Source organism: Apiospora kogelbergensis (genome assembly GCF_038363985.1).
Source record: "Apiospora kogelbergensis strain CBS 113332 chromosome Unknown utg000003l_segment0_segment0, whole genome shotgun sequence".
NCBI classification, from domain to species: Eukaryota; Fungi; Ascomycota; class Sordariomycetes; order Amphisphaeriales; family Apiosporaceae; genus Apiospora; species Apiospora kogelbergensis.
This window is the reverse complement of record NW_027117420.1, coordinates 327,423-350,944: the sequence shown is the minus strand read 5'-3', so window position 1 is coordinate 350,944 and position 23,522 is coordinate 327,423. Positions and strand designations below refer to the sequence as shown.

Here is a 23,522-nt window from a genome sequence, read left to right as displayed (position 1 = left end):
ACGGCCTTTCCTCAATGATATCTTTGGTATCGCGAGACGATGAAGCCTGGCGTCCTGCGGAGGCAGGGGAACTCGGTGCCCCTGTGGCGCCAGGGCGCCCCAATTTCAACTGGCTCGCCAACACTTTTTGTCAGGACAGCTTGACAGAATTCCAGCAATTCGTCCTCAACGTGGACTGGGCCAACACCTCCGTTGGCCCCATCGAACAATGGCCCCAGGAGCTGCGCCAGCTGCTGCGCATGGTCATCGTCGACTCGGCCCCTTGCATCATCTACTGGGGCGAGAAGTTCACCATCTTCTACAACGAGGCTTACATCCCGCTCATCGGCGACAACCACCCGACCGTCATGGGCAAGGACGCCGCCGACGTCTTCCCCGACTTCTGGAATTTCTTCGACAAGATCATCACCAACCAGCGCCTGACTGCCGAGCCCGCCTCGGGCGACGCCTCCATGCTTCTCATGGAGCGACACGGCTTCCTCGAGGAGACCTACTTTGACTGGAAGCTCGTGCCCCTCATCGGCGAGAACGGCGAGGTCATGGCATCGTACGGCACGCCCCACGACCTCACTATGCACGTCATAAACAAGCGCCGCAGCGACTGCGTGCAGCAGCTCACCCACATGATCTCCCGCATTACGAACCTGAAGGACCTCTGGGCCACGACGCTGGTGGGGCTAAGCCAAGACGAGAGAGACCTTCCGTTTGCACTGCTATACTCGGTCGACCAAAAGTCCAGCATGCTTGCACCCCCATCCCAGCCGAATCTGACTTGCCATCTGGAAGGCTCGATAGGGGTCGACCAAGACCATGAGCTGGCGCGTGAATACCTCCACATACGCCAAGATCTAGACGGCTTCGGCCCGGTCGTGGTGGAAGCCCTCGAAAAGGGCGAGATGGTCGTATTAAACTCGGACCATCCCAGTCTCTCAAAACAGCTGCACGGCGTCGGCTGGAAGGGTTTCGGTTTGCCGAGCGGTCAATTCGTCATTGTCCCCATCAAGCTTGAGAACGAGATCACTTCCTTCTTGATCGTCGGCCTCAACCCGTACCGACGCTACAATCAGGCCTACACCGACTTCCTCCGCTACATCGGCGAGGCCATCGCTTCGCAGATCTCCAAGATCCGATTGGGTGACGAGGTGAGGGCTCGGGCCGAATTAATAAAGAAGGCAGAGATGAACTTCGAGAGGAGCGAATGGCGACTCACCAAGTTCGCCGAGCGTTCGCTCGTCGGACTCGCGATTGCCCAGCCCGACCGAGACGTAAGACACCCATCCCATTGGGCCTGACTTCTCGCTCCCCCACCTACGTGCTGACATAAGAACTTATAGATACTCTACGCCAATGACGCGTGGTATAGATTTGCTGGTGTGCCGTCTGGCACAAAAGAATATCCCAAGTGGCTCGAGAACGTGGTCGAAGAGGACCGGGCCCTGGTGGAAGAGTGGTGGACCCGCGTCGTCACCGAGAAGACGGGGGGCCAGTTTCAATTCCGAGTCAAGCAGCCCTTCCGGCAAGGCCATATGCACTCGGAGTATATGACAATCATGAGCGCCGTCTATGCTGACCTGGACGAATGTGGCGAAGTCGAGTCGGTCATGGGGCTTACTATCGACATAAGCGAGCAGAAGTGGGTCGAACAGCAACTCCTCATCCGCACCAAGGAGCTGGAAGAGTCCGAGGGGAAATGGCGGAATTACGCGGAGCACTGCCCTCTGGGTATTGTACGAACCGACAAGGACGGTTACGTGGAGTACGGCAACGATGCTTGGCATGAATACTACGGTTTCACACGTGGGCAGGTCCACGGGCCTCAGCCGTGGTTGCCATTTGTGGATGAAGCCTACGTCGAGCCTTGGAAAGAGTGCTTCCGCAAGATCAAAACCGAAGCGAGCCCTAGCTCGATGGAGATCAAGCTCAAGGACAAGGTGTTCCGGATGGAAGACGGCGACGAGATCGTCGAGAGCTCGGTCTGGGTCCTGGCAACGGGCTTTAGCGAGTTCAAGGCGGACGGTAGCGTGGACTACATAGACTTCTGGGTCACCAACATTAGCGCACAGAAACTGGCCGAGAAGATCCTGACGGACAAGATGGATGAGGCGATCCGGCTCAAGACCCACCAGGAGCGGTTCATCGACATGATCAGCCACGAGATCCGAAACCCCCTCTCGGCGGTGCTCCATTGCGGCGAGGAAGTGGTGGAAGCAATGCAAAAGTGCCTGGACGATATTTCGAGCGTTTCGGATGCGTCCGCTACGTCATCCGACAACGCTCTTGTTCTCGACACTCTCCGTTCGCACCTGGATAGCGCGATCGACTCGGCCAACACCATCATGTACTGCGTGCAACACCAGAAACAAATTGTCGACGACGTGCTTACCTTGTCGAAGCTCGACGCCGACCTCTTGGTGGTCTCGCCCATCCCCGTTCAACCAGTCACGCTGGTCAGGACATCCGTGAGGATTTTCGAGCCGGAATTGAAGATGACCGGGATCTCGCTGACGATCAACGAGGATCCATCCCTAACGGCTCTCGGGGTGGACTACATCCTGCTGGACCCGAATCGTTTCCTGCAGATTGTGATCAACCTGGTCACGAACGCCATCAAGTTCACCAAGAACGCGGCGGTCCGTAACATCGACATCACGGTCTCAGGCCTCGCCACCCCGCCGACGGGCAAGGACCTGGGCGTCCAGTACGTGCCGCGCCGTTACGAGCAGGCCAAGCCGATCACCCCCTCGCACGAGAACCATTCCGAATTTGACGTATGGGAGGAAGTGGTGTACCTATGCTTCAGCGTGAAGGATACCGGCAAGGGCTTGACGGAGGACGAAATGAAGGTCCTCTACAAACGGTTCGCGCAGGCATCGCCCAAGACACACATCGAGTACGGCGGCACGGGTTTGGGTTTGTTCATCTCGCGCCAGATCACCGAGATGCTGGGCGGGCAGATGGGCCTGCACAGTAACGAAGACGAGGGGTGCACGTTCGCCTTCTACGTCCGCACACCCAAGGGTTCCGCGCCTCGCCGCGCTTCGGTTACGGTCGAGCCCATTATTCAGATGACGCGCACGCTGGGCCTCGCGACGGCGGCCGCTCCCTTGGTCGTCGCGCCCGATCAGGACAGCGATACGCCAATCGACTTGAAGCTCGTCCCGCCCGGACCGCCGCCGGGGCTAGCGTTGAAGGAAGTGAAAACGGATCGAATGTTGCTGGTGGTGGAAGATAACCTGGTCAATCAACGGGTCCTATGCCAATTGCTCCGGAAGCGTGGCTTCGTTGTCGAGGCGGCGAATCATGGCGAGGAGGCGCTCGCGTTACTAGGACATGCCTCCTCCTCTTCAACCTCCTCGCCCACGCTGTCACTCACGCCACCCCCGACCAACGACGCGGAGTTACCAAATGGCGATGACGGCGGAGACAGCACGGGTTATTTCGAACGTGACGTTTCGCTATACACGCGATTCGAAGTGATTCTTTGCGACATCGAGATGCCCATCATGAACGGAATCGAATTCACTAAGGCGGTCCGCTCGCTCGAGCAGAGGAAGGAGCTGCCGGGCCACAAGCCCATCATCGGTGTCACAGCCAACGTGCGGGGGAAGCAGATCACGGCGGCCATTGAGTCGGGCATGGTACGTTTTCCCAATGCAGTGGAGCAAAAAGCAGCGAAACTAACAGGTGAACAGGACGGCGTGACGACAAAACCGTACAGAATCGATGAATTGATCGCGCATATCAACCGCGTCTGCGACTCTCAAAAAGCGAAGGGAAAGGGAAAGGGATGAGGTACCACCCGGGGGCCTAGACGGATTTCAAACAACAACAGCAGGACCTGGTCGCTCTCGAGTACACCACATCAAATAAAGCTTTCAACCGACAGAAGTCGTCCACGCACACGCACGTTGCAGAGCCGTGCCCGAGCATGGTGGGCTCAAGTCCACAAGCAATGAATATTATTCTCCCAACAAGAGAACACTGGCGAAAAGGGCTTTGTGGTACTGCCCATCGCATTCTCTTAAGCTCCAAGGTATTGTTTGGGTAGCGATTGGAAGCAAACCCAACCAACTAAGCGGCAATTCAGAGCAGGGGTTATGAACAGGCCAAAACAAGAAGCTATACGTATACGATATGGTTGCGCATAACGAAGGGGTAGATGGAAAAACACCGAGCGAAAAATACGCGTGGGAAATGGGAGGGTCCAGGGTTATGTATTCTATCGGAAATGAAGTCTGCCACGGAGCCACAGAGCTCAGAGCACCAGCGCACCGATGAAAGGGTATGCGCAGAACACCAGCGGTCGGAAATCGCATTATAGAGTGGAGAGATCTCAGGATCTTAGCAGCTATGCATGCATTATGGGTCGCGATACCAAAAATTCTCCCATGTTGGGTATTGGGTTGATTGCACATGTACAAGTAATGAGAGAAAGAGAGAGACACTACATGGGGACAAGACAAAACTTCCAAGGCACTAGAAACATTTCAGTACTGATTCTAATAATACATGTCAATGATACTCACCAGTAGAATTCCTTGTTTTTGTCTTCGCTACCGCCGCCTGTCTTGGCAACCTGAGAAGGGTTCCGAAAGTGGTGATGCAATGGCGTGTGTCCACGGGCGCTCCCGACGCCACTAGAGATAGAGATAGATCCCAGCGCGCGCCAATCGAGCCGCATCGTCGGTTTCTTTTTCCAGGGTCTTTTGCAGCACGGATGCGCGCCATGAACGCGATCGCATACCGTCATAGATCGAGCATGACCTCAACATGATGGGTGCAGGACAAAGGATAGACAGCAACCTCTGCTGGGCATAAATTCCCGAAGACCCCGTAGGCTTACTTACATTCACATGCAACAGTTTTCCTCAGCAGCAAAATAGTCAACAGTATAACCTCAGAATACATCATCAAAATGGTTTCCAGCAAAGGTCGGCGAACAACCAATCTCTCCCGTGTCTAGTTGTACACTGTCCGCAACCATTTGAAACTGACATTCTTTCCTGCCTTTCCCGAACAGGCAAGCCCACCGACCCAGAGCTGCGTGAAGAGCTCAAGAAGGAGATCAAGGCGGAGCCCAACAAGTCCGGCGGTGGTGAGGGCCAATGGGCCGCTTGGAAGGTGGGTGGGCTTACTTTCTCCGTACATCTGCATGCCCCTGTCCACCCTATAACATGCCCTTTAAGGTCGTGTTCTCTCAACAGCACCTGAGTAATCATGCGAGGGCGCCCAGGAATTCAGATTTCGCAGCCGCCAGCCCTTATAGCTCAGTGGTAGAGCGCGTCACTCGTAGTAGGATCGGGTCTTTCTCAAGACACGACCGAAAGACATGACGAGGTCCGTCGTTCAATCCGGCGTGAGGGCATCAGCACTTCGAAACTCTCTTTTTGCCTTTCTGTTTGTTGCTCTTTCCTTGTTCCAAGTTTGAATGAAAGGGAGGAACGGGAGATGCGACCGGAGAGGAGTGGGGCAGACCCAATTTCACGGTTCGGTTTTCGAATTGGGGTTGGGATGGACTGGTTGATTCTTTTTTGCCTGGCCCACATTTGAATCTCCTCCTTATTCTGACACTGACCAAAAACCACACACAGGGCGCCAAGTTGGCCAAAGAGTACGAAAAGCAAGGCGGCGATTACGAGAATGAGGCTGGGTCCAAGAACCAGCCGAAGAAGGGCACGCCTGAGGCCAAGAGCGACAAGCAGAAGAATAATGAGTCGTGAGGCTACAATCACGCAACAAGCACATGAGATACCGGGTTAATTTATAATAATACAATTCGTATAAGAAAAGAATGTCTGATGAGTTGAATAATGATAAACGATGGATTTAACCTAACAGCATTACGTCCCGCGTTTCCCTTCGATATAATAAAACAACAGAAGAAGCCATTATTAGCTGTCGCTGCTCGATGAACAAGCGAGTACATTCCATACTGTGTGTTACTGGTGGAGGTGCCGCCCCATGAACCCGCCCTCCTCACACTCTACACCGGCAATGGAAGCTCTTTCGCTTGAAGCAGCACGTCTAGATATCCCCTTCGAGATGGCGAGGGTTCTTGCCCTTCGACGCACCGGCGGCGGCCTGGTGGAGGGCTAGCGTGCCGTTGCGCCACTTGTAGGTGAACCTGGCACCAAGTCCGAGCTGCACTAGCACCGTGAGCAGTGTCAAGATCGGCAGGATGGCGCTGTAGGCAGCGGCCGCCGACGAACCGAACGAGGCGGCGCGCGCGAGACAGACGAGCCAGAAGACGAAGCGCGCCGCGCCAAGGGACAGGACGAGCGGGGGCTCAGGGCGCGGCGCGCAAACAGGTAGCACTCGGCGGCGTTGGCGAAGACGGTCAAGAGGGAGACGAGGATGAAGTAGACGCACCAGCCGGCAAACTGGGCGTCGCGCGCGAGGCGGTGGCCTTCGCGCCGGTTCCGGTCGAGGACGTAGAGGTTGAGGATGTTGGTGACGAGGTACCAGAGGGAAATGCCCCACTGCAACACCCACACCGGGATGAACCAGCGCTTCTGCCAGATGTTGTCGTATACTGCCATGATTGGTTGGGTTTGTAATGGTTGTTCGTTGCAGTTTGGTATGTCTTTGAGTTACGGATAATAATGTCTACAGGAGCTGATCGAAGTAGGAAGTTATCAATAAGCAAAGAAAAAGTGTAGAACAAATTTAGTTTGATCTTAACGAATAACTATCTTGCTTGAGGTTCCTGAAGGCCCTTGCCTACCCAGATAGAGCTGTGAGAAGAACTTAAATACTCAATATAGCAAAAGGGGGAGAATGGACAGTTAGCTAAGCAAAGGAATACTGCCCCTGTTAGGCAGCAGAATTAAACAGTTTGGTATCCTTTCTCCCAGTAGGGCAGTGCTTAATGCTAACCTCCCTTCGCCTGCATATGCATACATAACTGGCTGTGATCGACCTAGCAGTGCTACCGACAGTGTCACATCGCTCGCTGGTAAGCACTGCCCATCACCGTGAAAGATGAAGACCTAACAAGAGGCTGTCAATGTAGCCATTCGAATGTGGCTGCACAGACCCCTATTCTGTGCCGCAAACAGCATGCGTTGGGTTGACCAATGTAGCGCGTCGCCAAGCTCTACGGCATAGGAGTCGCACGAATAACGTCCTCTGATTAGGGCCTGAACTGCATGCACTGCCCCATTCAGCATGTCCTTGTATGAGCCGACTATGTGGTGTGAAGATTCTTTATAAGAGTTACCTTCGTCAAGGTGGTCTATTTCGATACTCAATGTGACCCCACTGCCCATTCTGCTCACAAAACATTCCCGTGGTCTCTCCTTCGTGTCTGGGAGAGTGGAACCCATTCCTCCATCCTTGAACCATCCTCCTTTACATGGCTTGGGAATACGAAGAAGTCAGTCCAGCAGCATGGTCTAAGTGGGGGGTTGACTGCGAGTGTTTTTCACAATGTTTCGATTGCCCGAAGCAAAGGAGTAGCTCTGGACAACGCCGGAAAGTCGCCATGATAGCGAGTAGGAACCATCTACTCCGATCCTCGGGACACAGGTGGTACCAGCGTGCAACGATAATATCGGAAGTCTAATTATTATGTATTCTTATAGTATCACGCTGTCCTACTCGTACATCTATTGGTCAGAGTCCCCCATAGCTATTCATCGCCAGTCCAAAAACTCGCCGAGCGAGCTAAGTGGCCCGATATGCGCAATATATCCATCTGGACGGATATAGGCATACCCAGATGTTTTCTCCATACCAAACCGACTGTGCAAGTCTCCGTTCAGGTCCGCATACCCAGATTTGGATTCGGAAGCCTCAGCAACCAGCATATGCACCAGAGCCCCATCGAAGACCCTCTCTCGGAATTGCGCCTCCGCACGCATCAGATCGGCCATCGAGGCCTGCCCGTCCGCCGCCATACCTGAGAAGAGAAGGAGGTGATGAGTTGCCGGCGTCAAGAGCTGGTGCAGCCGCTTCTTCTGCTTGCCGCAATCATCGCCCATCGCCATCACCGCCCCGTCTGGCGCGCGGTCGCCCCCGCGCACTACCGGGCTGCCGACCCCGAAGCCGGTCGCCGTTCCAACGATGGCGCTGTTCCGGTACCGCACGCCTAGCTGTGACAGGAAGCGAAATATGGAGTTTCGGCGGGCCTCGTCGTGGTACAGGAGCGGCAGGAGCCAGGGCGCCAGCAGGTTGCGGAACACGCGGAACAGCCAGCTATCGGACGCCACCAGGCTAAACAGGCGATCGGACGACTGGAGAAGCCTCTGGCCCACGGGGCGCCGCTCGTCGTTGTACGAGTCAAGGAAGCCGTCCGGCTTCTCCCCGCGGACGACGTGGGCGAGTTTCCAACCGAGATTTACCGAGTCTTGGATGCCTGTGTTCATACCCTGGCCTCCGGCCGGCGAATGGATGTGTGCCGCGTCCCCGGCGAGGAACAGTCGGCCCTCCCGATAGCTACTGGCCACGCGGTGATGGAGGTGAAACCGGGAGATCCAAAATGGGTCGTATAGCTCACCGCTGCCGGGGGCCATGTGGTCGAACCAGGCTTGGAAGTCCTCGAGCACCGGCTCGTCCTCGTCGTCGGCGTGGTGACCCGGGCGAGACGCCACCACACGCACCAGACCGTCCTTGAGTGGGAACACGGTCATCAGGCCGTCACCCCAGCACACGGCGAAGCGGTCCCGCGGGAGGCTGCTGTTCCGGAGGCGCGCGTCGCAGAGGATGAAGTCTTGAGGGTACGCCGAGCCGTCAAAGCTGATGCTCTTGGCGGCGTGTCGTACGGCGCTGTGGGCCCCGTCGGCGCCGACGACGTATTTGGCGCGCACGACCTCCTCCGCCTCATTAGCGGCGACGACGCCGGCAGTCTTCGTCTCGCTTCCGGTGTTGCTGTACACTCTGCGCAACGTCACAGTGGCGCCGTCGGCATCTTGCGCAATCGATGCAGCCTCGACGCCAAACTCGGCAGAGCGGCCGTACGTTTTCGCCAGACACTGGTCGAGGAAGTGCTCCGTGTCGCTCTGGGAGACCATGAGGGTCTGGGGGAAGGCCGTGTCCTGGCCGGCACGGACATTGGACAGGTCCAGGTCGGCCACCCGGCGGCCGTGGATGTAGTACACGCCCCCGGTGCCTTGGTTTCCGAGGTCGATAAGCTCTTGCACGGGCGCATGGCGGTCGAGGACTTCCAGGCTCCGGCTCTGCACGGCCAGCGCGCGGGACTTGTCCGAGCGCTCAAGGGCTTTGTCGATGAGACGGAAGGAGACGTTTTGCGCGGCAAGTTCGAGAGCTAGGGTGGTGCCCGTGGGCCCGGCGCCTACGATCAGTACATCTGTTGTGGTGTGGACCATTATAGAGTGAGTTTTATTGTTAATCGAGATCGAGTACAAGCGTGTTGGAATCTGTGTTGACGTATTTGGAAATGTTCGTCCTAGGGGCATGTGTCAATACAGCAGACCAGTATTGGGCTGACCTATATATAACGTAGGTTCCCTAAACGAGTCCGGATATGGCAGCTGCCCAAGGTCCATAATCCCGACAATGGATAGGGACTTACCATCCTTACAAGCCGGCGCAGTCAGCCGTCACACCGTGTAAGGCGGTTGCACCACAGCCACTAGTGAGAAAGCGGGCCAGCAAAAGTGCCGGCTTACTAGTAAGCGCCGGCTTTACAATTCGAGAATTTGTCCATTTCCGATCGTTGAGCACAAGACCGAGAAGCCCCGGATTGATTACAAGACACCCTATGTAAGCGGTGCTTTTGAAACTGTGGCTGCGGCACTCCCGCCGGGCTGGCCGACCTTTACGTACAAGGGAGGCATCTCCGACATAATGAATTTCTTCTTCCTTCGGCTCATACAATTTTCATTCCCAGTGAGATCGACCCAGTTCCATGCTCCGTGATGCTTTATGAACTCCCATCGAGCCGTCCTCTTCTAAAACGGTGGGTAAGGTGGAGATGTGAAATCAGGGCCATTGTCTTTTGGGTATGGAAATTCGGTCTCGTCATCGATGCGGGGAGCAGATGCTCCCGCAGACCGGACTATGAACCAGGCCATCCCAGACAGCATTGCCAATAGTAAAGCAAGTGTCCACTGCAGACACATGACCGGGATCCCCCGACGTATCGTGAAAGAAGCATCATGGAGGTCGGTAAGTGAATATTCGAGGGCAGCGGTGGTCATTGTTGTTGCTAATGCTGACGCAATGGATCCAGCTGTCGAAAGCCATAGGAGGAAGATGGCGCAGCGCTTCAGCATCACGAGGCTCGGGGGCTCTCCCTGGACGGCGCTTGATTAAGCGCAGGAGAGCAACCAAACACGCGGTCCCTGTCATAAAGGCAGGTCCTGTCCCAGCCAGGATGGGCAATAACAGCTTAGATTGTAGAGCCAATCCAACGCCCAGCAATCGGTGCACATCTGGGACCCCGCCATTGCCGATTGGGAAAAGTTGATGTTGGAAACTATCCACAGAGGATCCTATGGAAGGATGACAGCCCATCGAGTCGGGCATGTTGCGACGAAGCTGGATGCATATGCCTGCATGGCATCTATTAGCATGTAGTACCGACCCAACCATAAGACCAAGCGGACTCACCTAGATAGCCCACCCGAAGCTCACCAGTATCTTGAGGTCTAGAGCCCCTCAATGATGCAATATATAAAGTAGGGATCCCAGGAGAGGTTGAGATGCACCCAACTAAACAAAGGACTTGGGAGGATCAGCACAATGGGCAATGTACGCTGTAAGTGGGATGGAAGAACTTACTATGGAATAGTAGAATTGGCACGCAAAGAAAAAGGCAAAAGCTTTGGATCTGCACTCGTCCTACTTGGGTTGTGAGCTTGGGTGGTCGGTTAGGCTGAAGTGACTATTACTTACTTGCCATCCTGTTGGTGGAAAACTCGGGTCGATAGAAGTTGATGGGTTGGGAATGCTTTGGGGCTGTTCACGAGCGGTGGCTAATCGGTGTAAAAGTTGTTGAAATACCGGTATGCTTTCCTTGGATCTGAAGGTGCCGTAACGCCTTATATCATCTTCATAGATAGAGTCTACTTAGTGAGAGTTTACTGAATTTCAGAAATACGACGTTGCGGCTTGGTCATTAACGGGCCTCCTTTGCTGGCATGAACAAACATCGTGGCCTAACCGATGACCATTACCGCCAGCATGACAGTCCAGGAAATGTTGGAAGTACCCTTACGCTGCCCTTGTCCATCAATGGCGCTTCGGCGCTCCTCGTCACAATCTGGATAACTCCTGGGGTGGTAGCTCTGCAGGCGCGCGGAAGAGAGGCTTGAAACAAGAATTGAGAACCAACAATAGCAGGGTAGGGTCGGGCCGATCTTCTTGAACTTGAAGCTGGGCCGGCCGAGGCGCTTCCTAAAACGTACTTACGACCAACTTCGCTGTGCCGCACATCTGACGACCCAACTCTCCAACCAAAGTGATGGCCAACACGAGCCGGCCCGCTTACTCATACGCGCACTAGCTGTCTAAATCACCAGGTTGACGACAGCGGAGGTCCGCCTACCAAATACGGTAGGTGGGGGTGAACATGCCCGGCTGGCGTCCCAGCCCCCAATAGAGGAGGGGGTGGTGTGATGTCAGAGCCGTTGAAGTCAGGATACGTTCTTTCGCATCTCATTCCCACTCTCACGCTAATGTTCCAAGCATATACGTCTGTCTAGCCATAGTCCAGTATCGGCACAGTCGGGCCAGAATGGCGTTTATTAGACCCTACCAGGAGTCGGATTTCGAGGCCTGCGCCCACATCGTAAGTCGTCCTGGCTCGTTCCCCTACTCCGCCCCGCACCAGCGCCCCGACAACTCTCACTGCACTCCCGACTTTTACCCCTTTGACCCAACGGCGCAGAGCAAAGTGATGAAAAAAACGAGAAGTCAAGAGGAAGAGTGGCTAACACGGCCCGCTGCCTGGAAAGTGCCGCGCGACCCTGCCCCCATCCCTATCCACCACCCCCATAACCGCCAAACTAGCCCCGTACGTCTGGACGCACCAGTACACCCACCTGTCGCCAACGACATGCCACATGCTGGTAGACGGCCATGAGTCTTCCGACGCCTCTGGGTCCGGCGACGGCAAAGTGGTAGGCTACTGCATCGGCTGCCCCGACGTCTACGCCTTCGCGGAGCGGTACCCCTCCTACATCTCCTCCGTCCTCTCCACCGCCGTAGCTCCTCCTCCACCTGCCTCTTCTCCCTCTTCCACCTCCGCACCAGACCTCGCCTCGCCAGGTGAAGAAGAACCCTTCTGGATCCCTGACGACACCACCCTAACCCCCTCCGGCACCGCCCCCCTCCAAGCCAAGAAACCCAACCCGGCCGCCCTGGTTCGTCTAGCCTACGACCCACGTCGCCTGCTGCAGCTCGACGGCTCCCGCAAAGATCTCTCGTCGCCGCAAGGGGAAGGCGGCGGCGGCTGGCGGGCTACCATGCACATCGACCTGCTGCCCGAGTACCAGCACCGTGGCTGGGGCCGGCAGCTGATCGACGCCTACGTGCGGAGTGTGCAGGCCAGTGGCGAGGACTTTGGGAAAGGAGCTTGGATCGGCATCGCCGCCGACAACGCGGGCGTCGTTGAGTTCTACAAGAAGGTCGGATTTCGCTTGATCACTCCGCCTGTCGCCGATCAAGGACGTAGTGGTGGCGGTGGAGATGGTATCAACATGGTCATCGATATCGCGAAGGTCTGAACGAAAAGGGAAGCAGGCAGCAGCGGTCATGTTCGGTGTCATAGTATGTGTCTGTCATCGGCACTATTTCTTGGTTGACGTGTGTGCTATGTTTACATTTCGATACATCAAAGTGAAATATGCGAGGCCACAAGGGGCCAGGTCCTTCGCCTGCTCAGCCCAACATCATCATCCGAGAACCCGTGAGAGTCCAGGCCCCCATGTGCTCAGTCTTTTGCTCGCCAATTAGGACCAATCCTGTCCCTAAATCAGATTTCTTGCGCCCACAAATATGCAGCGGTATCTTGACAACCAGAATGTCCCTAATACATTGGAGTAGAAAAACAAAGACGAGATGATGTTAAACCCGTCATTCCACGTTGTGCATTTGTGAAACCCGCTCGCCCCATCCCTCACGCAACGTTGATTCTTTTCAGCCCGCACTTGAACTCCGAGACCAGCCCGAACAAGTGCCGAAACTCCCTCCTAGAGCATCATGGGAAAAAAAAACGAAATTACAAGATTGAAAACCAAAAGAAAAAAGACACTAAGGTATAAACAGGTCAAGTGTATATCAGCCAACGCCATTCGTCATACATTTTCGAGGTTGAACGACATGTTCATAACCTGTGAGAGAACAGTCAACCGCACTAGATCATGCCACCGGGCAGAATTGCGCTGGTGCGTTCCCGGTCCTTTCCATTCTGCGTGACCACCATTCTCGAGGCCGGAGGAGCCATGCTCGCATATTGGCCATTGCTGTTGGGCGCGCCCATTGGGCGGTTGAGCTGCATGCCTTGTGCCTCCGAGGCAATCTTGCGCAATTGACGAGTAACAGGCCCAGCTTTGTTCGAGTCGTCCTCGTCAGAGGGCCTTCCCGAGCCAGGTGCAGAACCAGTTGAGAGTTGTGGAGCGCTAGCACTGGCCTCCTCCATATTATCGCTCTTGCGACCTACCAGCGATCCAAAGATGGTCCTAGTCTTAGAAACATCTTGTCGGCGTCTTGGGTTGATCGGCGGCAGTGGTGGCGCAAAGTTTTCCGACTTGCTGTTAGACCTTGAGCGGCTGTTGCCGCGATCTCGGTTGGCAGAAGCTTCGGCGGGCAGCGACACGGTAGGTACGCGAGAAGTTGACATAACAAAGGTCGGTTCCGAAATCTCTCGCTTCTTGACGGGCCGCTTCATGTTGTCATTGAGCCCCGGAACCTCGCTGCCATCCGAGTTAAGACCCGGATTGGGTGTTTTGAAGGCCCGCGGGGATGAGGGCAGACCAGATGAAGGAATGAAGGAGGAGGGCATGGGCGAAATCGGAGAGGGATTGCCCAGCTCCGAGTCTTGGACGGGCCGAACTCGAAGGCTTTGCTGCGTCCTGGCAGGTGAGCTTCCAGGATAGCCCTGCGGTGGCATGTGCGGTGAGCGTCTAACATTGGTTCCGGGCAGACCAGGTGATCGCATTGGCTGCTGGCGAGAATCATCCCTCGAATCCAGTAGGCGGGCTGGCGGGGACGAGCCATTCCTGGAGCGAGTAGGTCGGCTTGATGGTTGGCTTCCGGGATACTCGCGGCTTGAATCAGAGCCGGTTCTGTCATGCTCCATGGGCAATGGGCCCCTAGAGCCAGAACGCGAGCTGTTGGCCATGGAGTCCTCGCTCGGTCTGCGCTGGGACAGGGGCAGAGGGGGCTTTCGGTCCCGACTGGGGGAGCGGTGTGAAGGGTTCCGTTGGTTTGTCGGCGTTGCACGCCCTGTCGGAGGATCAGGGGGGCTACCTTGTGGTGGTACACGGCGCTGTTGCATCTCGGCTTCCTTTAATCTCTGCAGCTCGCGCCGGGCTTGGCGGAAAGCACGGATTCCGGCATGTGACTCGCCATTGCCTTCGGACTCGTTTCCTCCAGACACATCCACTGATGGCTCCTTGACCACATCTTCCCTCATAGGGGGCAATCCAGCAGCCTCGTCGTGTGACTGTTGGCTAGGGTGGCCCGGTGATGCAGGTGTACCGAGCCCGAGCATCTTAGCGGCCTTGGACGGTTGTGATATCGAACCAAGACTCGACTTGTTCCTCAACATTCCAAATGGGGCTGTTTTCGGCTGCTGGGCACTTGTTGATTCCCTGTCTTGAAGGGCCAGGTTTGTCGTCGAGCCATTATCGGACTCAACATATGATGTGAGCCTTTCGCGTACGCGCCGAGCACCGTCGGCCAGTTCACGTGCGAAATCCTCCGCACCACGAGACTCTCTATTGGCAACGGACTTGTCATCGGGGGCTACCATCAGCTTGTCAACGTCAGTAGCCAGCCCAGGGGCGGTACTGTCATGTGAGGGATTCCAAGACACAGTGTTGTTTACAAGGCCCTGGTACTCATTAATATCATTGACGTAATGCCTCTCGTTGTCTTGGGCGGAAGTAATGCCGTAAATTGAAGAGGCTCCACTGTCTGACCGGAGATGCTGACGGACCATACCACTGAGGCCCGCTATGGCGCCAGGGCCAAGAGTGGGAGAGTCTGCTGGCGCGAGTTGCGACTGGGGTGACAGAGATGAAGGAATGTCCATGCTTGGAGACGGCTCCCCATCTGACCTTCCGGAAAGAGAAAGGGGTGTGGGCAAGGCACCTTGTCGAAGGGCGGGGTGAACAACGTCCGCAGAACGCTCAATATGCACTTCAGGGCCTCTGATTGGGGATGCTTCGGAGTCATCGAAAAACGTGGGAGATCTGGGCTCTTCCGCAACTGATATCTTGCGGAGCGGGAGTTCAGTCCTAAGCTCATGCTGCTGTGGCGTTGAAGCCGCCGATCCGTGTGAGGCATTAGACTCGGTTCGGACACGCTGGGTTGGTGTATCACGACCTTGCTGAAGTTGGAGCTGGCGTTGAGCGAATCGGGACTCGTCGTACGGTTGTGATGGCTTCTGAAAGACACCCAGAGCAGTCGCTTTGCCTCGGTCGTTGGGTCCAATAGGCAGCGCGGAGATCTCTTCTGTTTCGCTGATTGGGGGACTCAGAGGTGGCACACCTCCAAAATTGCCACGGCTGTCACTTCCGCTGGTGCTTGGCACTCGGATTCCCAGGTCCGGTGTGCCAGCCCCAGATCTCGACGTACTTGGGCTCATGGATCGCAGCTGGGGGCACTAGCCTTTGCCATAATTCTGCGGTCTCCAAAGAAACGGTCCGAGAAGCCAGTTGTTGTGGGAGATGGTGATGCTTGTGCTAGGTCAGGAGTCCGCGCTCCCAAGTTGCGCTGTCGGCTGAAGGTATCCATTCTCGACAGTGCCGAGCTTTGCTGTTCTTGCAGGTCGTTATTTAGACCGGTTTCGTAAAGGCGGCGGTTACGTGTGAAAGACCGCTCCAAGGCAGGTGTAGAGCTGGCGGAAGTCGTGGCAGTAGAGCCTCCCTGCCAATCTTTAACGGAAGGCGTAGGCTGCTGTGATGTTATCGAGGTTGCGGCTGTGGAGTTGCGCGCCATGGAAGGTATCGAAGAGGTGGTAGAATTGGTTTCTCGCTTCCGGTTGTATGAGGTAGAGAACGGCGATTCGGAGCGTGGGTACGGCTCCTCCAAAGAAGGCCTCCGGGAGCCTTCATCACCATTGTCACTGTGACCTTCTAACGACTTGCGAATCTGCTCATCACGCTTCCATTTCTGGAACGCCGATAAAGCAACATCGTCGTCGTACAATGCCCTTCCACTGATTCCCCCACCTCCGGCAGGAATCTTATAAATCTTCTGCCTGCCGCCAAATAGGTTATTACCCTCAGTAGGCTTAGCCCTAGTCATGACGCTGCCATGGGTCGAATCGTTGTCTGACGCGTATGAATCGTTTCGGGCGAAAGGGGCGCGGATCGACTCGACTTCCGCTATGTCCGATAGGCCGCCGAGAGCAGAAAGAGCACCAGCCGGCCCGAAATCCTGCATCCTTGACTGTCGCTTCGGGAAAAGCACACTATCATCGAGCGCCTTTCCGATCTTAGTGCTTGGGTCGTCTTGCTCTCGAAGCATTGAAAATCGAGCAGAAAGGCCAGTCATCAACAAGCTGGTACGGAAGTCATCCGACGGCGGGAGAGCCGAGGAAATATCGATCTCAAGTTTCGGTTCCTCCGGTGCCTTCTTCCCTTTCCTGAATCTGAATCCTGACGACTCCGAGTCTTGTGAAGGCCGAGGTACGGCGGCGGCAGCGGCCTCCTCCTTGGCCTTCTTCTTAGTTCTGAATCTATTCATCCTGATGGTGGGTATCGAATGTGGCTGGGTGTGGTTGTGTGGATGGGTGCGAGCTGTCAATGTCCGTGGCGAGATTGACTTGCGTGGACCGCTCTAATAAAGGAGCTACAGATGCAATGATGTTGTTTCCATTAAAGAATCGAAAACAAAAAAGGAACTGTAGAAGCGGTCGACCAATAAATCAAACGTGCCCGGGATACAGGCACAGTAGCCTGGGTTGGGCGGGATTGCGGAATGCCTATAATATAGAATGACACGCTTTAGTATAGTCTCTCAGGTTTCAAATGTCAGACTTCGCAATCGGGCTGGTGCATCGGCAAATGAAGCCGACTGGCACCTCGCAGCCAGTGTCCATGGTAGGAAGACTCCCACTTCGCGGTGCAACCACATGAGGGCCGTTACATGGTATAAATCTGCCAGTCGATTGACAGGAAGGAAAACGATTGGGTCAATTACCTGTAGGCCTGCCGGCTGTAACGAAGCTGTTTCACCTGCTAAGCTTATCTTTGTTTGTCACAAAATAAAGCATGAAGTTGGGCGACGGGGGCGAGGTTGACGATCACACAGCCCAGCTCCGGATGCAAGCTGCTAGTTTGATGGGCGGAGGTTTTTCGTCCCAACGTAGAACAGAAAAACTCTTGGAGCATGCGCTTGAAACACCAAGATCTGGTATATCTAGCACTCGTCGCAAAACGATGATTCGAGGCCTGGTCCAGTGGTTCCCCTATTTTTCGCAGTTGTCGTCGTTTTCGTCGCCGGTCTTATTCCAAGGAGTGAAGTTGATTTGTGTAACGTGGTGCAGAGTCCAATGGTTCCTGCAGAATAGGCGGGCGACAGCTGAGACTGCGTCTTCTGGAGGCCGGAAGTACGGTTTTGCTGGAATGGAAATGACCAAATGTTGTGATTGGGCTCGCTTTGGATGCCAGAGAAAGTGGTTGTAGTACGGTGTTTAATGATGTGTCGGAAATTGCTCTGTAACCAAAAAAAAGACCCGTGTTTCTGGTGGTTGATCGCTGTGTTGCTCGCTTTCTTTGTCCCGCGGATCGGTTTGGAGAGAGTGGTTCGTTGAGGTGGGTGCCAAGTCGGCCAAGTTGGATGTGAATGAACGACTATGGGTGAGGGTTTCCGAGAAAGAAAATGGACGGAGTAGGGAACGGAAAGAGGTGGTAGGTATCGCCTACAGAACAAACGGCAAGAGGAGGAGAGAGGCGAGAGGCCGGACAAGGAGCAAAAAGTCTGGTAGACATTAGACTCGGTCGATGCAGGCCACTCAGTCAGTCAATCGATTTGCCAATTGGATTGGACATTTGGACCTCCTCCAAAGTGTGGACTTCCAATCAACGGAGGTGACAGCGAGACTCGACCCAAAATGGGCGACCTGAGCGGTGGAAATTGACTAGGGACTGGGGCCCGACTGGGAGCAAGGATGGATGCTTGGGAGAGAGATTCTTTTTTTCCCCTGCCAGGGGTGGGAGGGGCGTGCCCGAAGTGATGGATACCTCTTGGGTCGGGAGCGCGGAGGGGGGACACACTGTCACGTCGGAGTCACTGCACACGCTCTAGGGCTCCAATCCTGACTGCCACGCTGCCTATCGCTGGGCCGATCCCACTGGAAGATGAACTATTTGAACGATAACCCCCCATCGGCTGCTACGGAACTGCATGATCGTTATTCGGCTGGCAGAAGCAGAGATGCAAACGCAACCGCTGCCTACTATCCATATGTACAGTACGCGAGTGATACGATGGAAGCTTTGGCCGCATCGTCCTATGACGAACATTGCCGCAAGGTCATGGCACCATAAGACGTTGTCGTACGCAGACCCGAAAATGCCCATCAAATTGAGGCCATTCGTTCGAATTACATCATGTCAACTTGCCTGAGCGCCTTCTTCTGGGGGCGGTGGGGTGGACGTTGGGAAAGGAAAGACGGAGGCCGAGACATAACAAACGCCCCTTCCTCTTCTTCGTCCCTTCCTTCCCACTTCCCTTCCAATCTTCTTTTCTTTTGAGTCTAATTTTCTTTTTCATTCGCATGTCTTTTCCCCAGTGAGACTCGCATGACCGTGGAACAAGGTCTGCATTAGTTGGCGACAAGAGCATAAACCCCTGGCGATTGGTTCAAGCATGCTACGAATATTCCTTATTACTGGAAATCGATCGGCTGTGCATACATTGCATCGACCTCGCAGCTGTGCACAAAGATCAGCTCAGCTGAGCTTCTAGGTAACCATCTTATCTCAGCATGACGGCCCTCGTACTGTAATAGAAACCACGTTGTCAGATACTTTAGACGAATGCAATTTTTGGGAATTTGGGGGTTCAATAATCCTTCCTCCAGCCTCCTCCAGGCGTGATGCCAATACCACCGTTGGCAATCAGGGCTTCAGCAGATTGGCTTTTAACTCTTCTTGTTAGCGCCCGTCTCGCCGTTGCTTTCCCACTAAAACCGCCCAAGGCTGATAGGTCTCTCTGCCGCCTGTTCCTCCCCTGCCACCTCCCTCTGTTCAATCCTCCGCAGCCGTCTTGTCTGACACCTGCATCTGCAGATCCTTTAAAAAAAAATCCTATTTATTTTAAAACCAATTTAGTGACCGAAATCTGATATCACGTTTACTAGGCTTACCACTATAGATTGATGATTCTATTCAAGGGACCCAAAAGGAAGCGGCAGTCAAGTCGTCGGTCCCGCAGCGCGTGGAGGCGTCGCTCGATGGATCTAATGATGGCCTCCACCAACTCTCCGCCAGCAGCTGGAAAATCGGTGTCCGCTTGAGCAATCTCCCCGGTCTGATAGGCCCATTCTCTTCCCAAGCAGTTGGGATTCGACGATCATGACTTCAACAGTTCACACTATCGTATGTATGCCCACAGCCATGTGTCCTGCCTGACCGGGTGGGTTGTCCTGGCTTGTCTGTTGTCCTGGCTGTTGAACCATTCGTTTCAATCATTGCTCTTCCTTTCATCTGTATTATTGCCCAACCTTAGGCAGCCAAGTCGTACAACTATGCAATGCCATTATCCACGGCCTCGAGAGTTAGCACTTCTTGTTCCAGACCCTGTAACAGGAGCAATACGAGACTGGATGTCACCGGTGGCGGCTACACAGGGCGGTGCGGCTTCTTGGCCATGCCGTGACCGAGACAATGCTCCAGATCCGGCTCAAGCCTTCACGTAGGCGAGGTTGTGCCAACCAACCGTTTCTCTCTCCCCCACGTTTGAAGTTTGATGAGCGTGGGAACAAACGGTTGCAGCCCCTCGTCAGGAATAAGAAAATACTTTTCGTACCTGGGTACGCAACTCCCCGGGCCATCACAAAACGACGTAAATTTTCTCCTCTTCCCTTGATTGTTTCAGACCGACTTGTGGTTAGCCAAGCATAGACGAAATCCTGCGAAGTTTGTTCTTGGTGTTTGGTTGCCTCTGTCTGTGTCTCAGATATGCAGGTTATCAATCTCTGTGGCGTATTCGGATCCCTCCACATCCTTTCCTCCCTGGGAGGTCCAGTTGTGGGAAACGATACAGCGAGCCACCGTTGCATACAAAAATCTCCCTGTTCATGTCACGACGCTGTTGCGTGAGTATCCAGCGCACGAATGGACTGTCGCAATAGGCAAATCAGATGGAAGAAAGAAACAGCTGACAGAACTCCAACAGCCCATGACCGATTAAAAGGCATGTGGCAGAGCTGCAAGGGCCCACCATGCATCGTCCATCACAGCGGGTCGGCATTGGCTTCCGCGAGCCAATAGTGCTGATGTTCCTGACGCTTTACCCAAGACGGATCCCCGTCGGCCATCTTCCCCCTACCCCTGAGTCGGGCGGGTATCCACGTTACCACGTTCTTGCTATGTACTTGCCGGGTTTCTTCTTCTGCCACCCCCTATCTTTTCCAGCTTTCCAGCGCCATGTTCACACATGCTCTGGTCACTGAACTGCTATCCTTGTTGTTCGCCCTCGGGGACGAGATGAGTGCGAAAGTTCGAAATATTGCTAGTTGCCCGCTCGATGCCCTTCTCAATTCCCTCGATGCAGCACGGCATCAATGCGACGCCTAGGTCTTGGTCCTGAACGCAGATGAAAACGGGCCATGCAGGGTGCTGCAGCGACAAGGGATAAGCTCTCAGATCTCACAGTTCTACCCTGAGAATCCTTGCTAGGGATTTTGGGCATGTTTCTCCGTACCGACTCCGACGGTATGCAAAAACCACAGCGTCGCACCGTGTGTATTGCGACTATGTACTAACACTAGCATAACACACTTGAGCAAGACGACCCTCTTTGGACGTCGACATAAAACTGTCTTCCGAAATGTTATCCTTCACTTTGGCACTTTGACCGAAATGAGTCTTTTCTGTGGATACTGCCTAATCACAGCCGACGACGACAATGCCGCCAGGCTCTTTAGTCCATCTAGTCAAAACACCAGCGGCAAGCCATCTGTCGTCTGATATTGCGGCCAAAAATCTGCGTCACCAAGGACAGGCCGATTGGGTCTCACAGTCCCCGGGGTCTTTCTTCCTTTTTGGTCATTGCAGTCCGTCATCGTCATCAACCCAGTGTACTTTCGTTATGTTGTACATCTGTTTTGTTCTTCTTGCTGCCTATCCTGCGTATTCCGCCTTTCTGCTCAGCGATTGGCTAATGCCAAGGATTCCACAGCTGCTTGAACACGAGTCGGTACCTTTCGAGTTATTTCCAGCGACATGTCGATCGGCGCTGGCCCTGCATCGTATAGAATATTCCTTCCTGTTATGTCAGCGTTGACCGGGAGTTTCTATCGCCCCAACAATATGTACAAGATAATGCGAAACGCGAAGCATCGAAACGGGCTGGAAAATATCACGTTTCCGCCCGTCTTCGGGACAAACGGGTCTTGTCTTTCCCTTCCATGCAGCAAGACTGGTCGATGTCTTCCCCGCGCATCGACCCGCTTCTTGCATCAAACGGCATGGGCGAGATAATGAAGGTGCGACATTTATGTTTAATTTTCCGTCTGTCCCATGATCACAGAGGTGCTCCGGGCGCTGCTACAAAGCAAAGCGGGATGAGAACGACACGAGCAACCACAACCGGCCATCTACGATAGCAGGGAGAGGGGAGATGACCAACTTTGAAGCAAGGGAGGGGGTGTCTAATTCCGAATGTCAGTCGATTTGCAGCGTACCATTGACATCCCGCGCCGGCATCTTGCATATGATTTCCTGCTTCTTCAACCATCACTAGTTGTTTGCTTCATACCATGCAGACAACTCTTGATTACCCGGTTCTTCAGCGGGGAGGCACACTTGCAAATTGACGACGGCCGCAGTCGGGTTTCCTGGCCCTCTTCCCTGGGATTGATTGAGCGCAATTACCCATTCATGATTCCTCTCATTAGGGTAGGCCATTCGCCGCAATGCTTAAACAGCAATAAACGCACACACCCCTACCCCTGTCATTTGTCAATTTGCGGAGATGAACCTCTCCTAATTTCGCTACACCAACCCAAAACCTGGCGCGACGACAGTGAAGCCAGTTGCCAGTGTTGTGGGAAGGAAGCCTCATCTTTCTTCCAAACGCCCGGGATGCACTAGGTATGACGACGCCTGCAAGCCTGTTTAGCTGACTGCTGTCTCTTGCCTAGCATCTGCAGCCTTGTAGGTAGCTCGCAGTCCGGTCCGGCGGCGCGTCGTTCAGCTCTCCCCTGTGGCTTAATTGCAGTGGCAGAAATGGCGATCGATCTGGCTTGAGCCATGTCCACGGTGTGGCTTTGGAACTGGCTTTCCTCGGGAAGGTGACGTCTCGAACTGTTGCCATGGCCCGATCTGTTGGGTTGGTTTGGCTGGCTTCCCTCTTCTACAACAAGTATGTAATCTCGATTGTCTTGAAGGATAGACATTGGGAGCCAAGGACTTCTGCAAGGACCAGGAACCACTGGCGCTGGCCAGGCTCGGACACAACAAGGTAAGGCCCGGTTTATTGAGGTCAGGCTAGGGACCAGGGCCCAAAGCCGTTCCAAGGACTCTCCGTGTGCGATATACTACGTACATACCCAGCCTCTACTAACCACACCTGACATACTATGTATCTGGTCAGCTAGCCAGGACCTTTGGCAAGGTCGTGCTGGGGGGGGGCGTCCAGCTCTTGCTGATCAGAGGTGCGTTCTCGCCATCGTTTCGATCTGGAATGCCATCCATGACCATGACCGGTTCGTTGAGCACGTGTGCACGGCTTTCCGTTGGTGGGTGGGAATTACATATTGGGATTAGAGTGCTCGTGGCCAATGCTTCCCCCTCTCTCTTCTCCATACGATTACGACCTCAGCTTCGCTCTCTAAGCTCGGTCGCCGGTTGATGGCTGCACGTGGAGAATTCACTAACTTCAAGACAAGCCTAACTCGGGTCAACTGCCCAAGTGCGGTCGGTTGCAATGTAAACAAATTATACATTTGTTGGTATTGCTTGGGATAAAAACAAGAACATCCATCGTCCGAAATTGAAATTGGATTTCGGAGACAAGCAATGAAGCGCGGGGTAGAAAGGAAAGATGGATCGTTCACTCCCTCTGCATGCATGCACTTTGCCTGTCTGCCCTGAAATCATACATGCCGCAGGGCCTCGGTCGATGCCGCCTTGCTAATCCAATCGTGAACCCCGAGTGCA

At 54.5% G+C, this 23,522-nt stretch overlaps 6 protein-coding genes across 6 annotated transcripts; 3 read left to right on the top strand and 3 right to left on the bottom strand.

Moving 5' to 3' along the window:
- Window positions 1-14: 14 nt before the first annotated feature.
- On the top strand, window positions 15-3,791 carry PG998_004786 (uncharacterized protein; the record flags this gene model as incomplete). The annotated part of the gene is made up of 3 exons (XM_066871604.1): window positions 15-1,265; window positions 1,335-3,638; window positions 3,693-3,791. The coding sequence occupies 3 exons, from the start codon at window positions 15-17 to the stop codon at window positions 3,789-3,791; spliced, it is 3,654 nt and encodes a 1,217-aa protein (XP_066731701.1).
- Window positions 3,792-4,915: 1,124 nt separating this feature from the next.
- On the top strand, window positions 4,916-5,720 carry PG998_004785 (uncharacterized protein; the record flags this gene model as incomplete). Its single annotated transcript, XM_066871603.1, has 3 exons — window positions 4,916-4,931; window positions 5,021-5,121; window positions 5,592-5,720. The coding sequence occupies 3 exons, from the start codon at window positions 4,916-4,918 to the stop codon at window positions 5,718-5,720; spliced, it is 246 nt and encodes an 81-aa protein (XP_066731700.1).
- A 304-nt stretch (window positions 5,721-6,024) lies between these two features.
- Window positions 6,025-6,539, bottom strand: PG998_004784 (uncharacterized protein; the record flags this gene model as incomplete). The annotated part of the gene is made up of 2 exons (XM_066871602.1): window positions 6,025-6,184; window positions 6,238-6,539. 2 exons carry the CDS (start codon window positions 6,537-6,539, stop codon window positions 6,025-6,027), a joined length of 462 nt encoding a protein of 153 aa, XP_066731699.1.
- Window positions 6,540-7,634: 1,095 nt separating this feature from the next.
- PG998_004783 (FAD binding domain-containing protein) lies at window positions 7,635-9,326 on the bottom strand (the record flags this gene model as incomplete). Its single annotated transcript, XM_066871601.1, has 1 exon — window positions 7,635-9,326. The coding sequence occupies one exon, from the start codon at window positions 9,324-9,326 to the stop codon at window positions 7,635-7,637; it is 1,692 nt and encodes a 563-aa protein (XP_066731698.1).
- Window positions 9,327-11,698: 2,372 nt separating this feature from the next.
- PG998_004782 (uncharacterized protein) lies at window positions 11,699-12,689 on the top strand (the record flags this gene model as incomplete). Its single annotated transcript, XM_066871600.1, has 2 exons — window positions 11,699-11,752; window positions 11,919-12,689. The coding sequence occupies 2 exons, from the start codon at window positions 11,699-11,701 to the stop codon at window positions 12,687-12,689; spliced, it is 825 nt and encodes a 274-aa protein (XP_066731697.1).
- Window positions 12,690-13,318: 629 nt separating this feature from the next.
- On the bottom strand, window positions 13,319-16,878 carry PG998_004781 (uncharacterized protein; the record flags this gene model as incomplete). The annotated part of the gene is made up of 3 exons (XM_066871599.1): window positions 13,319-15,713; window positions 15,766-15,784; window positions 15,831-16,878. The coding sequence occupies 3 exons, from the start codon at window positions 16,876-16,878 to the stop codon at window positions 13,319-13,321; spliced, it is 3,462 nt and encodes a 1,153-aa protein (XP_066731696.1).
- Between the last annotated feature and the right edge of the window lie 6,644 nt (window positions 16,879-23,522).